The sequence below is a fragment of the Mastigoproctus giganteus genome, chromosome 9 (genome assembly GCF_048544385.1).
Source record: "Mastigoproctus giganteus isolate SK-2022 chromosome 9, ASM4854438v1, whole genome shotgun sequence".
Lineage (NCBI taxonomy): Eukaryota > Metazoa > Arthropoda > Arachnida > Uropygi > Thelyphonidae > Mastigoproctus > Mastigoproctus giganteus.
Window position 1 is genome coordinate 158,474,855 of NC_143583.1, and position 14,982 is coordinate 158,489,836.

Below are 14,982 nucleotides of genomic sequence, written 5' to 3' on the forward strand. Positions count from 1 at the left end.
ACAACTGTCTTGAAGCTGGATGAATGCTGGCAGCAAACCCACAGAAGCTAATGCACCAATCTGGTAGTTGAATGTTCAGTCTCGCAGCCATGCATGCATCACAGCGTGCACAACTCTGTATCTATTAAATTTTGTCTCTAATGTCATTATTCTATTAGAATCTGTATATTGCTGATGAAGGGATCCATTTTACCCTGAAAGCTACATTCTTTCATTTGTCATTAAATTTATTATTGGATATATACAGTATTATACACAATGGAATCCAGTACAACAGGCCCATTTGTATTTATTATAATTATTGCAAAAATGTTATTTGCATTAAAATCATGGAATAAATTGTGGAGTAGCATGCAGAGACTGCCATATAGCACTTTAAGCAGTCATAATCAGCTTTCTTGAAATTAATGCAGTGCAATCCTTTGCCTTGAATAACTGCTGCTACCTGTCTGCTCAGCTTCTAAATTTAGAATTCTGTGATTACTCCCTAGTAATGGTCCTGTGCTGTCAGCCGTGTGATGTTATCTGATTCTGGGGTGATAATCAGATCTAGAATATTCTTGCCTCGAGTACTTTTCCTAACATGCTGATACAAATAACAGTCATCTAGTTAATTTGAAAATTTTGTTCTCTATGGTGTGTGTCCCCCCACTTCCTCTAATCCAGGGGTGTCCAACCTTTGAGTGAGGGCCCAATTCAGAAATTTTCTATTTTCTTTGGGCCAGTGAGAAAAATTTACAAAGATATATTTCAATTATCTAGCTATTTTTCTCACATGTATGCCATATCAAGACGTGTGCATACATCTAGAAATGCATGATGTAAACAGGTCTTTTAAAATATTTTTATTATTAAAATTACAAATACAGAGAAAAAAATCTTAATGGATTATTTATTCAGTACACAAATAGGCAAATTACATTTTTAGTGAAATATAAGACATTGTTTTTGCTGGCAAAAAAATTCAATATTTGCTAGCACATTTGATCTAGCAATATGAAGTACCGTATTTCCCCATGTATAAGACGCACCTTAATTTTGGAGCCCAAAATTTGAAAAAAAAAATGTATTACATAAAGTTATTGAACTCAAGTTTTATTCATCATAAAATTCATACAACTCCTCATCACTGTCAAAACTCCCATCCATTAGCTTGTCCTCATCTGTGTCTGATGACAAATTACTGTCTTCATATATTGCCTCGTCCTCAGTTCCATCTATGGCATTTGAAATGCCACACTTCTTAAATGACTTGACAACGATATCAATCTTGATATTATCCCAGGATCATTTCATCCAGGTACAAACTTCTCCTATAGTTGGTTTCTTCACTCTTCCGCTGGTATCAAATTGTCCCCAGAAGACTTCATCCATTGGTTCCATTTGTCTCTCATGGCAGCTTTGAAGGGTTTGTTAATGCCAACATCAAGTGGTTGTAGCTGGGATGTCAAGCCTCCAGGTATGACGGCAAGTTTTGTTTTTTGCTCTGCAGCAATCTTCTTTGTGTTTTTTGTTATGTGTGCCCTGAACTGATCAAGCACCAATAGGGCAGGTTTGCGTAAGAGCCCATCTGGACTCCTGCTCCAAACTTTCTCAAACCAGATCTTCATCCCATCCTGATCCATCCAACCCTTGTCATGAACGTGGATAATCACTCCTCGAGGAATGTCTTCTTTTGGCATTGTTTTGCGTTTGAAAATCAGCATAGGAGGTAGCTTGGTTCCGTCGGCACAACAAGCTAGAACAACTGTATAATGGCTCTTTCCATGTCCACTTGTCTTCACAGTTATAGTTTTCACCCCCTTCTTATCAACAGTTCTGTTACTTGGGACATCAAATGGAAGGGGGACTTCGTCCATATTTGCAATTTGTCCCAACTCAAACTGATGTGCCTTCCGACATTGAATGACAAAACGATGAAATTCAAGGACCTTCTGCTCATAGCTTTCAGGCATCTTTTGGGCAAGTCTGGTGCGTGTACGCATGCTTAGTCCATTCCGTTTACCTGAAGCACCAATTGCGTTCTCTTTTGAAATCAGTAACTTCTTTTTCGTCAGCAATTCTTCTTGCCTCATGCTGAACCATCTTTGTGGACACAGGAATTCCAATTGCCCTTTGCTCTTCAATTCCCTCTCAAAATCAGGCCATTTTGCTGACTTGCCTCTCATGGCCTTCTTCTGCTGTGGCGTTTTCAGTAGGGTTTCTTCTTCCCGTAGCCAGTCTCGGATTGTTTTCTCAGTTGGAGGAGGACCAAACTTACATTCAGCAGCACGATTTCCATTCACTTTTGCAAATTGGATCACTTAACTTGAATTCCGCACTGTACGAAAATGTTTTCTGAGCCATTTCTGGGCAGAACGTGGCAAAACGTAACCTAATATACCGGTAACAAGTGCGAAACAATGAGCGCAAAGACAACAAGCGCGAAAAAGCGGGAAATGCAAGTAAAAATCTACAACCACTGTATAAGACGCACCCAGTTTTTAGACCCCAAATTTTTCGAAAAAAGGTGCATCTTATAAATAGGGAAATATGGTACATTGCATAAATGTTCATCTGTTAATAATGACTGTGACTTTGACTTTATATTTTTCATCAATGAAAAAAGGCTTTCACAATATGTGTTACCAAATAGCACAATAAACTGAATGCTAAAAAGATTGAGAAAAGAACCTTTGCTGATGCAGTTTCTATAAAAAGTGAGAATATCATTTTCAACAAAAGCTCTCCTCAAATGACTGCTGGCTTAACTTCAATTAATATTAGCTGAAAGGTATTTTATACTTCACCAACATTTATGTTAAATGGATCAGAAAAAATTTTAAGCTTGAGACTAAGATTCCCAACATCTAGAAATTTCTGATTAAATTCATCTATAAGGCATTCTGTTAATGCCAAGTATTTTAAACAATTGTCTCAGCACACACCTTGCTGAAAGTTTTATGAGGTGGTTAGTTTTTTGAGAAGTAACTGTTTATGAAACAGCTTTAATTCCTCGGTAAAGGCTATAACATGCTTATATAATACATATACTAATTGATCAATTTATTTTTACTTTATTATTTTCATAATAATTTATTTTTACAATCAATTTATTTTTACTTTAATATTTTCTTTGGCCAGTACAACAAAAGACTATCATTTTATTTTACCATATAATGTGAAGATGATAGTCTTTTGTTGTACTGGCCAAAGAAAATAATAAATTAAAAATGAATGAATGAATGAATATATATATATATAGATATATATATATATATATATACACACTGTGGATGCTGGTCACTTCAAGGCACTGCTTAATAACTCAGGAAACAAGGAAAATGCAATAGTTTGGTGCTCTTTATTGATGCAGAGCAGAAAAGGTGAAAGTAGATAGAAAGAAAACATGAAAATCAATAGTCACAAGAAATAGTCACATTTTTTTAAATAAAAATGTAACTGCCATAATGTTTCTTTAAATCTAGACAAATCACTAAAAACATTTAATGAAAATATTAAAATCAAGAATTAGAAATGGGTTAATGCTCTACTGTGAAACACTGTTAGGAGCACAGATACAATCCTTTTTTTCATGAAGTAATGACACAGGTGAACCTATGAACTCTACAAAGAAATAGCAGTAAATCAACTTAATTGTCTGAGCACATGCCTTGCTGAAAGTGTTATGAGGTGGTTAGTTTTTTAAGTAGTAACTGTTTATGAAACAGCTTTAATTCCTTGGTAATGGCTATAACATGCTTATATAATACATTTACTAATTGATCAATTCAGCAATATATTTGGTTAGAAAAGAATAGCGAAAGCTTAAAAAGCAATATATTTGGTTGTATCTACCAAGACAGCAAGATCATTCAACCATTATCTCAGATCTCTACAGATGTTTAGTAGAATCTATGTCTAGGTAAACACAGCTGTTATCTGTGCAAACAGTGGCTCAGCATGGTATTAGGTAGATGGTCCTAATTCAGTGATCATTGAGTATATATTTAGTGCAAATGCATAATGTCTATATGCAGTAAATTAACTGAAGTTATTATAGCAGCATTTCATTAGATCTCACATTGTGAATACCTTCATAATGAGTTGCCTGTGTGGTTTTACTTAGAATAAGTAATGTTTCCCCAGTAGAGAAGACTATTGTTACTTATTCTCAGTGGATACCACCATCCAGATGGCTGTTTCAAGGCTGTCTGGGCCTTTAATTAGTAGGTGGCTAAGTATCCGATGGTATAACAGCTAACAATGCAGTCGTGAAAATAATTCCACAATGTGAGAGATGTCAAATGGTGTTTAGTAGTTTAATACTTAATAAAAAAAAATCAGGACTAAAGTCTCAGACTGTGGAAAAATTTACAGACATATAGGTTAGTGCAAGTGCATCAAGTTTACATGCAGTAAATTAGCTGAATTAGGTACCTACTCACTCACTCACCAATGAAAGGGCCAAAAATCCCTGAAATGGCCATCTTTGTAATGGTATCCACTGAGAATAAGTAACAATGATCTTCTCTATTGGTGTAGCGTTACTTATTTGAAGTATAACTGGATAGGCTTATGTATAATTTATATAAATTATAAAAATTTATATAATTTATAAATTTTTATATAAGTTTAAAAATTTATATAAATTAAAAAAAAAAAAAGCATATGCATAAAAATATAAAGATGAAGCTGTTAGCCTATTCAATTTCACAGTTTTAAAAACCATTAAACTGACAAAATTTTAAATATGTACTTGCATATATATTTCTGCTTATGATATGTATCAATAGTTTTAAAATACTTTTTAAAAAATTATATGTATTAGATATTGTTATTCCTTTTGTATTTTAAATTTTTTTAAAAAAATTATTTCAAATTTGGTGCTTCGGCAAGCATGCAATATTTGAATATTATGCATGTTGCTAACTGTCTATTGTGAGTGAATATCACTTTCCATGTTTTCATGCTTATTATTCAAAAAGAATATGAATCTTTGAAACAAAGCTTTCAAATATATATAAATTTATGATGTGATAACCATTGGTGGGGATGTACCTTCTAGGTACCTCCCACCAATGGTTGTAACTCTGGGAAAATGGAAAAAAAAAATAATAAATAAATAAAATAATAATAATAATAATAATAATAAAAAAAGTAATAAAAAACCTCACCAAGTAAATCACAGATTTTCTGTTCAACCTATAATTAATTCGGGTTCATTATTCTTCCCTATAATCTTCTCTTTTGTCATGTAATCTGATTTCATTATTATTGTGTTCATAAATTTTTAATTTAAGAACTAGAAAAGCTACTCTTTCTTAACATATGAGTTCTTTTGAGTATATGTTATGCTTAATTTCTTTTAAATTACACTGGTATGGTGCATGTGTACTGGAACATTAGAACATATAAATGGTTTGATCATTCATGTTCTAGTACATATGTGCCATACACACATTTATATCCAAAAAAATAGTTTCATTCTGATTGTTTGTACGAATAATGAAGAACAGTGGTTGTACCATGCTGCTATGGGCAGTTTTACTTTGGGTTTAGAATATTAGCTGTCATTGAGGAAACCATGAATGTAGCTATCCATTGTGACATTCTGAACAATTTTGCCTTATTTGATTTGTGGAAATTCTTTGGAATGAGGCCATATTTGCATCAGCATGACAGTGCTCTTTAACACAAAGCACAGTCAGTACAACAGTTATTTTGAGAATAACAATAGGGTGAATCTGCCTTTTCAACCTTCAGCCCATATCTGAATCTAATTGGGATGCTTTTGAACATTTGAGAACCAGAACAAGATATCAAGACAAACAACTTTCTGTAGCTTTATGGGAGGAGTGGAGAAGGATCCAATTTCTACATACTAAAACTAGAAAAGTGCTCAACACAGGTTTAAATAATTCAGTGTTAAAAATTTCTTTTATTCTTAACCAGATGTTTTCCTTTAGGGTTCCAATACATGTCACAGGATTATGTTTCTGTATTGTGTGAAATTTACTCCAGATTATTTTAACTGAAGATAATTATTAAAGTAAAGATAAAGCACATTTTTTTTTCAAATGATGACAAATTTTATGTCTTTCTAGGTCCTCCAGGTCCTCAAGGTTATCCTGGATTGAGAGGCAATTTGGGTAATAAAGGTGAACAAGGAGTTCCTGGGAGACATGGCTTCAAAGGACAGCCTGTAAGTTTAGTGATAACTCGTTTTAAGTTTCACTTAAATTTGTCTTTTTAAATGATAATTGAATTCATATTGTGTAACTTAAACTTAGGTTTGAGAAATAAAAATTTTATATCTCAATAAAAATTTTATATCTCAATAAAAATTTTATATTTATATGACTACTATGAATTTTATAGGCTACAGAAATCCAGCAAAGTAAGCTTATTTTGCTGGCTGGTTTATTCAAAAAAGTTTTAGGCTGCTGTAAAACATTCCCTATGTTAGTTCGATTAAGATTAGGGTGCTAGGTTGGTCAAGATATCTTTTCCATGATACCATTTATAATCTATTATGATATTAAGTCATATGACTTTGACTATTGTCATTTTGTTATGTCAGGTCCTTCTCCAAAAAACTCTCATAGTGAAATGATTCAGAATTAGCATTAGTAGAGATATATGATGCAAGAAAGCAAACTTATGCAGCATCAGCCAAAAAAAAATCTGTACTCAAAAAAAAAAAAAAAAAAAAATCCCCATCCATTCCCTCCAAAAATTTGTCCAGTTCTTCCTTGAATTTATATAAGCTATCAACTTCCACAACAACAGATGGAAATTTCTTCCAGCAATCAACTACCTGCTGGCTATAGGAAAATTTTTCTGCACATCTATTCTACAACTGTCTTTCCTCAACTTGAGTTAATGTCTGCTCAGTTTCATAATCTGAACAAGACGAAGAATCCTATCAGCATTGATCCTGCTCAAACCATTCAAGGCCTCATACAACTCAGTCGGATCACCTCGCTGGTGCCTGGTCTCCAAATTTGCAGAATTTAATTTGCAGTCTTTCAATTTGCAGAACTTAAGCCTTTCTTGTTAAGAGCACCCCTTTGTTCCCCTCACCAATCTTACCCTTCTCTCTACTCGTTCTAGCAACTACTATCCTCACTAAAATGAGGCCTCCAGGCCTGTACACAGTACTCAAGGTGTAGCCTGACTATTGCCTTATACAAAGGGATAATCACCTCCTTATCCCTGTGCTAACAAAACTCCTGTATATCATTTCCAGATTTGTTTAGGGGAAGTCTTGTCTGATCCATTTGATTGGATACTATGATTTGCTCACAAAGGAACTGGATACAAAAAATAATTTTTATATCATAAACTTGGATTACAGGAAAGCTTTTGATATTGTTGCACATAGAAGGCTGCTTTACAAATTGGAACAGTATGGCATTAAGGGAAAGTTGCTGCAATGGATAAAAGAATTGTTGAGTGGTAGAAGACAGAGTGGTGATCAATGTACACTGCTTCTTGTGGACTAATATTATTAGTGGAATCCCCCCAGAGTTCACTGTTGAGACTGTTGTTGTTTTCTATATCAATATCAATGATATTGATGAAGGTATAACAGGCTTAATGTCTAAGTTTGCAGATGATACAAAGGTCGCCAGAATTGTTATTGACAGTAACGATGGTATGCAGCTGCAACAGGATCTAGAAAAGTTGGGCTGATGGGCTGAGAGGTGGTAACTGAAGTTTAGCATTGACAAATGCAAAGTACTGCATATGGGTAGAAGTAACTCCAGAGTAACATATCAACTGTGCAGTGCTACGCTTAGGGTAGTGGAGAATGAAAAAGACCTGGGGGGGGTAAATGTGCCATCAGATATGAAGTTTTCAGAATAATGGAGACAGGCTGCCAGAGCAGCTCATGGGGTTTTGCCAATGATATACAGGAACTTTGCTAGCAGGCATAAGGAGGTGATTATTCCTTTGTATAAGACAATGGTCAGGCCACACCTTCAATACTGCATACAGATATGGAATCCTCATTTTAGGAAGGATGTAGAGCTGCTGGGATGAGTACTGTGAAGGGCAACGAGATTGGTGAGGGGAACAAAGAAGTTTTATTACCAAGAAAGGCTAAAGTTCTGCAAATTTCAGCATCTGGAGACTAGGCATCTGTGAGGTGATCTGATTGAGATGTATAATGCTTTGAATGGTTTAATCAAGCTCAATGCTGAAGGGATTGTTCCTCTTGCTCAGATTACACACCTGAGAGGGCATAAATTGAAATCGTGAAAGACAGTTGTAGAATAGATGTGCAGAAATTTGCCTTTAGCCAGCAGTTCATTGATTGCTGGAACAAACTTCTATCTTACATCATGTGCCACTAGTAATGATAATGCTAAAGTTTGAAGACAATATCATTCTGCTTAATTAATCCAAATTGCTTAATTTTTAATTGGGTGTATTTTTCTGAACAAAACTTTCATGTGTCAAAATTAGAGGCATTTTTTTTTTTAAATACCCAGTGTGTCCTTCCTTTAATTTCTTGTTTTGGAATATGAACATCTGTATTTGAGTGTGATAGCGTTAAATTCATTGTGCTTTTTTTTTTTTTTTTTATTTCTGAATTATAATATATTTCAATGGTTAAAATAATAACCTGATACATGATATATAATACAATATAAGCCCTGTATAATCACTATTTCAGAAGAACCAGCTCAAATTGTAAAGTGGTTTAATTCAAATCTGATTATTGTTAGCTTATGTTGATGAAAACAAGGTATTAGCTGGTTAAAGAATCATTGCAAGATTATCTAGACAAGACAACAGCAATAAATCAGACACAGCATGGGGTTGTTAAGGGGAAGTCTTGTCTGACCAATTTGATTGGATACTACGATGTGGTCACAAAGGAACTGGATGCAAAAAATAATTTTGAAATCATATACTTGGATTTCAGGAAAGCTTTTGATACTGTTGCACATGGAAGACTACTGTACAAATTGGAGCAGTATGGCATTAAGGAAAAGTTGCTACAATGGATAAAAGGATGGCTGAGTGGGAGAACATAGAGATTGGTAATCAGTGGATACTGCTCTGTGTTGACTAATGTTATTAGTGGTGTCCCTCAATGGGCCCAACACTTTGCATCTCTCCAGTGTTGGTGTTGGGCCCATTGTTGTTTTGTATATTTATCAATGATATTGATGAAGGTATATCAAGCTTAATGTCAAAATTTGCAGATGATAAAAAAGTTAGCAGGGTTGTTAATAACTGTAATGACAGCATGCTGCTGCAATACAATCGGGAAAATTTAGGCAGATGGGCTGAGAAGTGGCAACTGAAGTTTAATATTGAGAAATGGAAAGTACTGCTTATGGGTAGCAGTAACTCCAGAGAAATTCATCAACTGGGTTGTGTTACACTCAGGGTAGTTGAGAATGAAAGAGTCCTGGGGAGGTAATTGTGCAGTCAGATATGAAGTTTTCTGAGCAGTGCAGGCAGGCTGCCTGAGTAGGTCATGAGATCTTGTCAATGATATATTGGAATTTTGTGAGCAGGGATAAGAAAGTGATTGGCCCCTTGCATAAAATAATGGTCAGACCATGAGTACTGTACATAGGTCTGGAGGCCTTATTTTAGGAAAGATGTAAAGCTGCTGGAATGCGTACAGAGAGGGGCAATAAGATTGGTGAGTGGAACAAAGGCTTCTGTTACCAAGAAATGCTTAAGTTCTGCAAATTGCAACTTCTGGAGACTAGGCACTTGCTAGGCGATATGATTGAGGTGTACAAAGCTGTGAATGGTTTGAGCAGGCTCAATGCTGACAGGATACTTCCACTTACTGAGATTAAGAACCTGAGGGGGCATAGATTCAAATTGAGGAAAGACAGTTGTAGAATAGATGTGTGGTAATTTGTCTTTAGCCAGGCAGGTAGTTGCTGGAAGAAATTTCCATCTGTTGTTGTTGTTGTGGAAGTTGATAGCTTAAATAAATTCAAGGCAGAACTAGACAGACATTGTAATGAATCGATCAGTGAAATGGGAAGGATTTTTTTTTTTTTTTTGGCGTATGCTGTATAAGCTTGCTTTCTGCATCATATGCCTCTGCTAATGCTAAAGCTTTAAATGCTTTAATCAGTCTAGAATCCAGATGCAGTTTGCAGAACTGTGGTCTTTCTTGGTAGCAGTATCCTTTTATGTCCCTGACTAATCTTGCTGCTGTTTTCTGCACCCAATCCAATTGATCTACTCCCTTCCCAGATCTGTTAAATATTATAAGACAATAATTATAATTGAGAAATTTGTCACACCCTTTCCAAAAGGTGAAAAAAAAGGTGGCCTAGAAATTGGCTTGGTATGAGAAAATTACCATGCAGAAGGAACACCATTAAAATAAGAGTACCCAAAAAGTCACATAAATCAGTAGTTAATAAAAAAAAAAACCATCAGGCCCTGCACACTTCTTTTTGTCAAGATTATTTTAATCTCTTTCATTGTCATAAACTACGGGATTGGGATGTGTTTGTTATGGCAGAGAAGAAATACCACAATCATCATTAAAAGAATTAAATAGTGGTTTGCTATCCTATTTTTTTTTTTCTATATTTCATATGTCTGAAATGTGTCCTATATTTTCTGTAATTTTCAAATTTTGATCTGCAAAATATAATTTATTTTTTGAGCATTCATTCAGTTCAAAGTAAGATGATAATAAATAAGTTCAGTAGAAGCTTCAGGATGTAAGAGAAATGGAGTGAGTTATGGATGGAATTGATAACATAATAACAAACATTTGTGATAAAAAAATATTTTGAAAGAGGATTTATACATGAATATTCATTAGAATGCCCTAAGTCTATTACCTTGACATTGTTTTTCATTTGAGATTAAATTAAAGTGAAGTGTAAGAACTGATATTAATCTAACATTTGATATTTAGGATCAGGAGATTTAATAAAAAGTTTGATTATAATGACTTATTATAATTTTTAAATACATAATTACTTATTATGCAATAATATAGTTTTTATTGAACATCAAAGTAATATCAGCTATGCCATCAAAAAGGCAATAATGTGAGCTATTCTTAATGATAGCTTATGTCATAAAAGGAAAATCATCCCTCTGTTGTGTAGAAATAATTCAGTTCTTGAACTCATAATGCATGTCCTGAATTTTTCGTTAGTTCCTTAGATTTGTTGAATGAACTCATCAGTTGTAGGGAGTCATCATGAACACATCCCTTGCCAAAAGAAAAACTTGACAATGAGTGTTTGAAAAATACAGTTTTCTGTGCTCTGTAGAGTTTTTATATATCTAAATGTTAGATAACATGGCTCTCACAATTTTTCTCTGATTCACAATTTATCTCTGAGTTTACTTTTCTTTCTTATACTTCCATGTTACTTTTATCCGGCTTTTTATACTTTGTTATTTTTCTTTTTACATGTGGTTAGCCAAGGAAGTGCACGATAGCATAAAAATATTTTGCCATGTTAGTGGCAAAATATTAACCTCAGTGGTTTTCATCAGTTTTATTTTTGCTGATGAACACTGCTTCTATTAGAATGAACAGTGGCCTGGAGGCTGGGGTGCAGAAGGTTTCAGGGACTGTAGGGAGTCATCATGAAACAATTAAATACCTGGGCTGTGTTACGGTAAATTAATGACAAGAATAGGTGCATGTATACTTACATGAACACCAATGATAGGAGTATAGTAAATAAATTTGATGAATTTGAAGTGCTGGTCAAGACATCAAAGGCTGATATTGTTGGGATATCAGAGATGTGGTGTCACACAGATATAAGGAATGCAGAATTGGAATTTGGGGAGTACAATGTGTACAAAAGGTATTCGGGATAGGAAGGAAGGAGGTGTTATGCTGTTAAATAGGAAACACATAAAATCTAAGGAAGTGCATCCAGTTGAAATAGATGGACAGTGCAATGTTGAGTCAGTTTAGTGTGACATAAGCACTGAGAAAGCAAAAATGAGAGTAGGAGTGTGTTATAGGCCTAATGACTGTAATGAGTACGATGAACAATTCTACAGAGAAACAGAATGAGCCTGTAAATCCAATTGTATTATAATGGGGGATTTTAACTTCCCAGATATTGACTGGAACTTGTAGGTTGTTCACTCGCACACTAGGAAGATTTTGTGGATTTATTGGATGTATGTATTATATGTACCTTCATAATATGACTATGTACATAGACAGTACATAGTAAAATGCAAGCATATGGCATCGAAATGAAAATAAGGAACAATTTAATATTAAATGTAATATTTATTAGAAATTTCAAACAAATCTTTCAAACCAGCGCCTTTGCTAGTAAAAAAAACTTATGCCGCCAGTGCTATCACCAGTTTCGCTAAAGTGTTGATAAAGGAGTTTTGCCTTTTCACGAATGATGAGTGAACTAAACGGAATTTTATTTTGAGTTCAGTCTTCTATCCACGGATTTAAAGCCTTTTGCATTTTTTCTAATTGAACATCACGAGTTACAGAGCAAATTTTTGAAGCAATTAGCACGTTTTCACGGACACAACGGCAGATTTTTTCTTCCGATTTCTTGATTGACTCATTGAATCAATTGACTCATTGATTTTATAATGTTTTGCCACTGAGGAGACACTTTCACCATTAGAAATTTTGTCTAATAACTCAATTTTATTTGCCAATGTCATCACCTTCTTTGATATTTTCACATTTCTCTCGTTATTCATAGCCATATTTTTGTACGGGTTAGAAAGAACTTGTCCACAATAAAGTCACTTTTTTCCGTTAACACACTCGAAAAAGTCTGTTTTACACTGCAAAATTGTAGATTTATCACTTTTGTAAGCGTATCAATTTATAAATTGATAAATTTATTCAATTTATAAGCATATAAATTAAAAGCAAACGACAAAACCTTCCATGACAAGTGCATAACACACCCACTGAGCGCTATTTTGACCGGGAAAGATAATTTTAGCCACACCCATGTTTTTTTATGGCGAAAAATATTCACGGCGCTTTAAAATTCACATTTTTTTTTTAGGTTTTTTTATATTAAAGCAGCGATTGCGAATACGCGAAACCGCGAATACAGATACCACAAATAGCGAGGGTTTACTGTACTGTTCAAAGTTTAGGCCTAAATGGATGTCAGATGAACTAATGAGCCTTGTAGCAGAGAAGAAAATGTATGGGATGCTTATAAATTATCAGGTGACACAGAAGCCTATGGTAGATATAAGCTAGTCTGAGATCAAATCTCAAGGGAGGTTAGGCAAGCCAAGTGAAGGCAGATTATGAGAAATCTTTGGCAAAGGATGCTAAGAAAAACAACAAGGACTTCCACTTCACCCCTCTGTTCGTTCGAAATACCTGTCCAGCTGAGCCTTAAACTTATTTAGGTTATCAACTTCCACGACAAGGGATGGAAGTCTGTTCCACCAACCAACCACCCGCTGGCTAAAGGCAAATTTCTGCACGTCTATCCTACATCTGTCTTTCCTCAATTTGAATTTATGCCCTCTCAGGTGATTATTCTGAGCAAGAGGAAGATTCCCATCAGCATTAAGCATGCTCAAACTATTCAAGGCTTTATACACCTCTATCAGATCACCTCGCTGGTGCCTAGTCTCTAGAATATAAACTCTAGAAGGAAGGCAATGAATCAGGTTGGCCCACTTCATATCGATGGTTCGACTTTTGATGATCCTGCTCAGAAACTGAAGGAGTATTTTGCATCTACATTCACACATGAGGAATTATTTAGGGAAATGAAGGACAGAAGCTTATTAAACTCTAACAGGGAGCTTAATTATTATGTAATAACTGAGAGTGAAGTGGGAGAAATTGTTGAAGTTAAACATAAGAAAGTCACCTGGGAACGATAAACATAAGAAAATCACAGTAAGTTAAACATAAGAAAGTCACCTATGGCTAAGCAAACCCTTAGCCATAATTATGAGAGAATCCTTGGACTCGGGAAGTCCCCACAGACTGGAGATTTCCAAATGTATCTCCAATTCACAAGGGGGGGGATCAAATGGTGACACTAGTAATTTCAGACCTGTTAGTTTTACTTCTGTTCTAGGGAAAATAATGGAGTCACTTGTTAAAGAAGCATTGCAGGATCATGTAGACAAAACAGCAGTAATAATTCAGACACAGCATGGGGTTGTTAAGGGGAAGTCTTGTATGGATACTATGATGTGGTCACAAAGGAACTGGATGCAAAAAATAATTTTGATATCATATACTTGGATTTCAGGAAAGCTTTTGATCAATCAATGGATGCTGCTCTTCACGGATTAAATTTTGTTAAGGAGTCCCCCAGGGTTCGGTGTTTGGCCCACTCTTGTTTTTTATATTTATCAATAATATTGATGAAGGTATATCAGGCTTAATGTCCAAGTATGGAGATGATACAAAGGTTGGGGAGTTGTTAATGACAGTAATGGCAGTATGCTACTGCAACAGGATCTAGAAAAGTTGGGCAAATGTGCTGAGAAGCGGCAACTGAAGTTTAACATTGACAAATGCATAGTACTGCATATGAGTAAAAGTAATCCCAGAGAAATGTACCAGCTGTGTGGTACTACACTTAGTTTGGTAGAAAATGAAAGAAACCTGGGAGTAATTGTGTAGTCAGATATGAAGTTTTCTGAGCAATGCAAACAGGCTTCCATCGCTGGTCATGAGGTATTGCCAATGATATACTGGAATTTTGCTAGTAGGGAAAAGGAGGTGAGGCTAAGGTAAAGAAAGCCAACACGAGAACGACAAGAAACATTGGATAACTTATATGGAAAATTAGTTTCCCAACACTGGATTCTAGCACTGCTCACTCGGTAAACACACGGTAGGTGTTATCAGTGTGGAGCCGAAATCAAGAAGGATATATTGATTAATAGGTAGGCATGGCAAACAATGAAATGATTAGTGGTGGGCTCAGCAAACAATGAAATGATTGGTGGTGGGCGCGACAGACAAGTTACTGTGTAGTCGGTTGGCATTATAAT

At 35.0% G+C, this 14,982-nt stretch overlaps 1 protein-coding gene across 1 annotated transcript in view; it reads left to right on the forward strand.

Moving 5' to 3' along the window:
• The window catches only part of LOC150080841 (uncharacterized), an 852,072-nt gene that overhangs the window by 469,654 nt on the left and 367,436 nt on the right, over positions 1-14,982 (forward strand). The window contains exon 19 of the mRNA XM_090381010.1: positions 6,087-6,184. Coding sequence (XP_090237136.1) covers positions 6,087-6,184 — 98 coding nt within the window. The remainder of the gene's footprint in view (positions 1-6,086; positions 6,185-14,982) is intronic.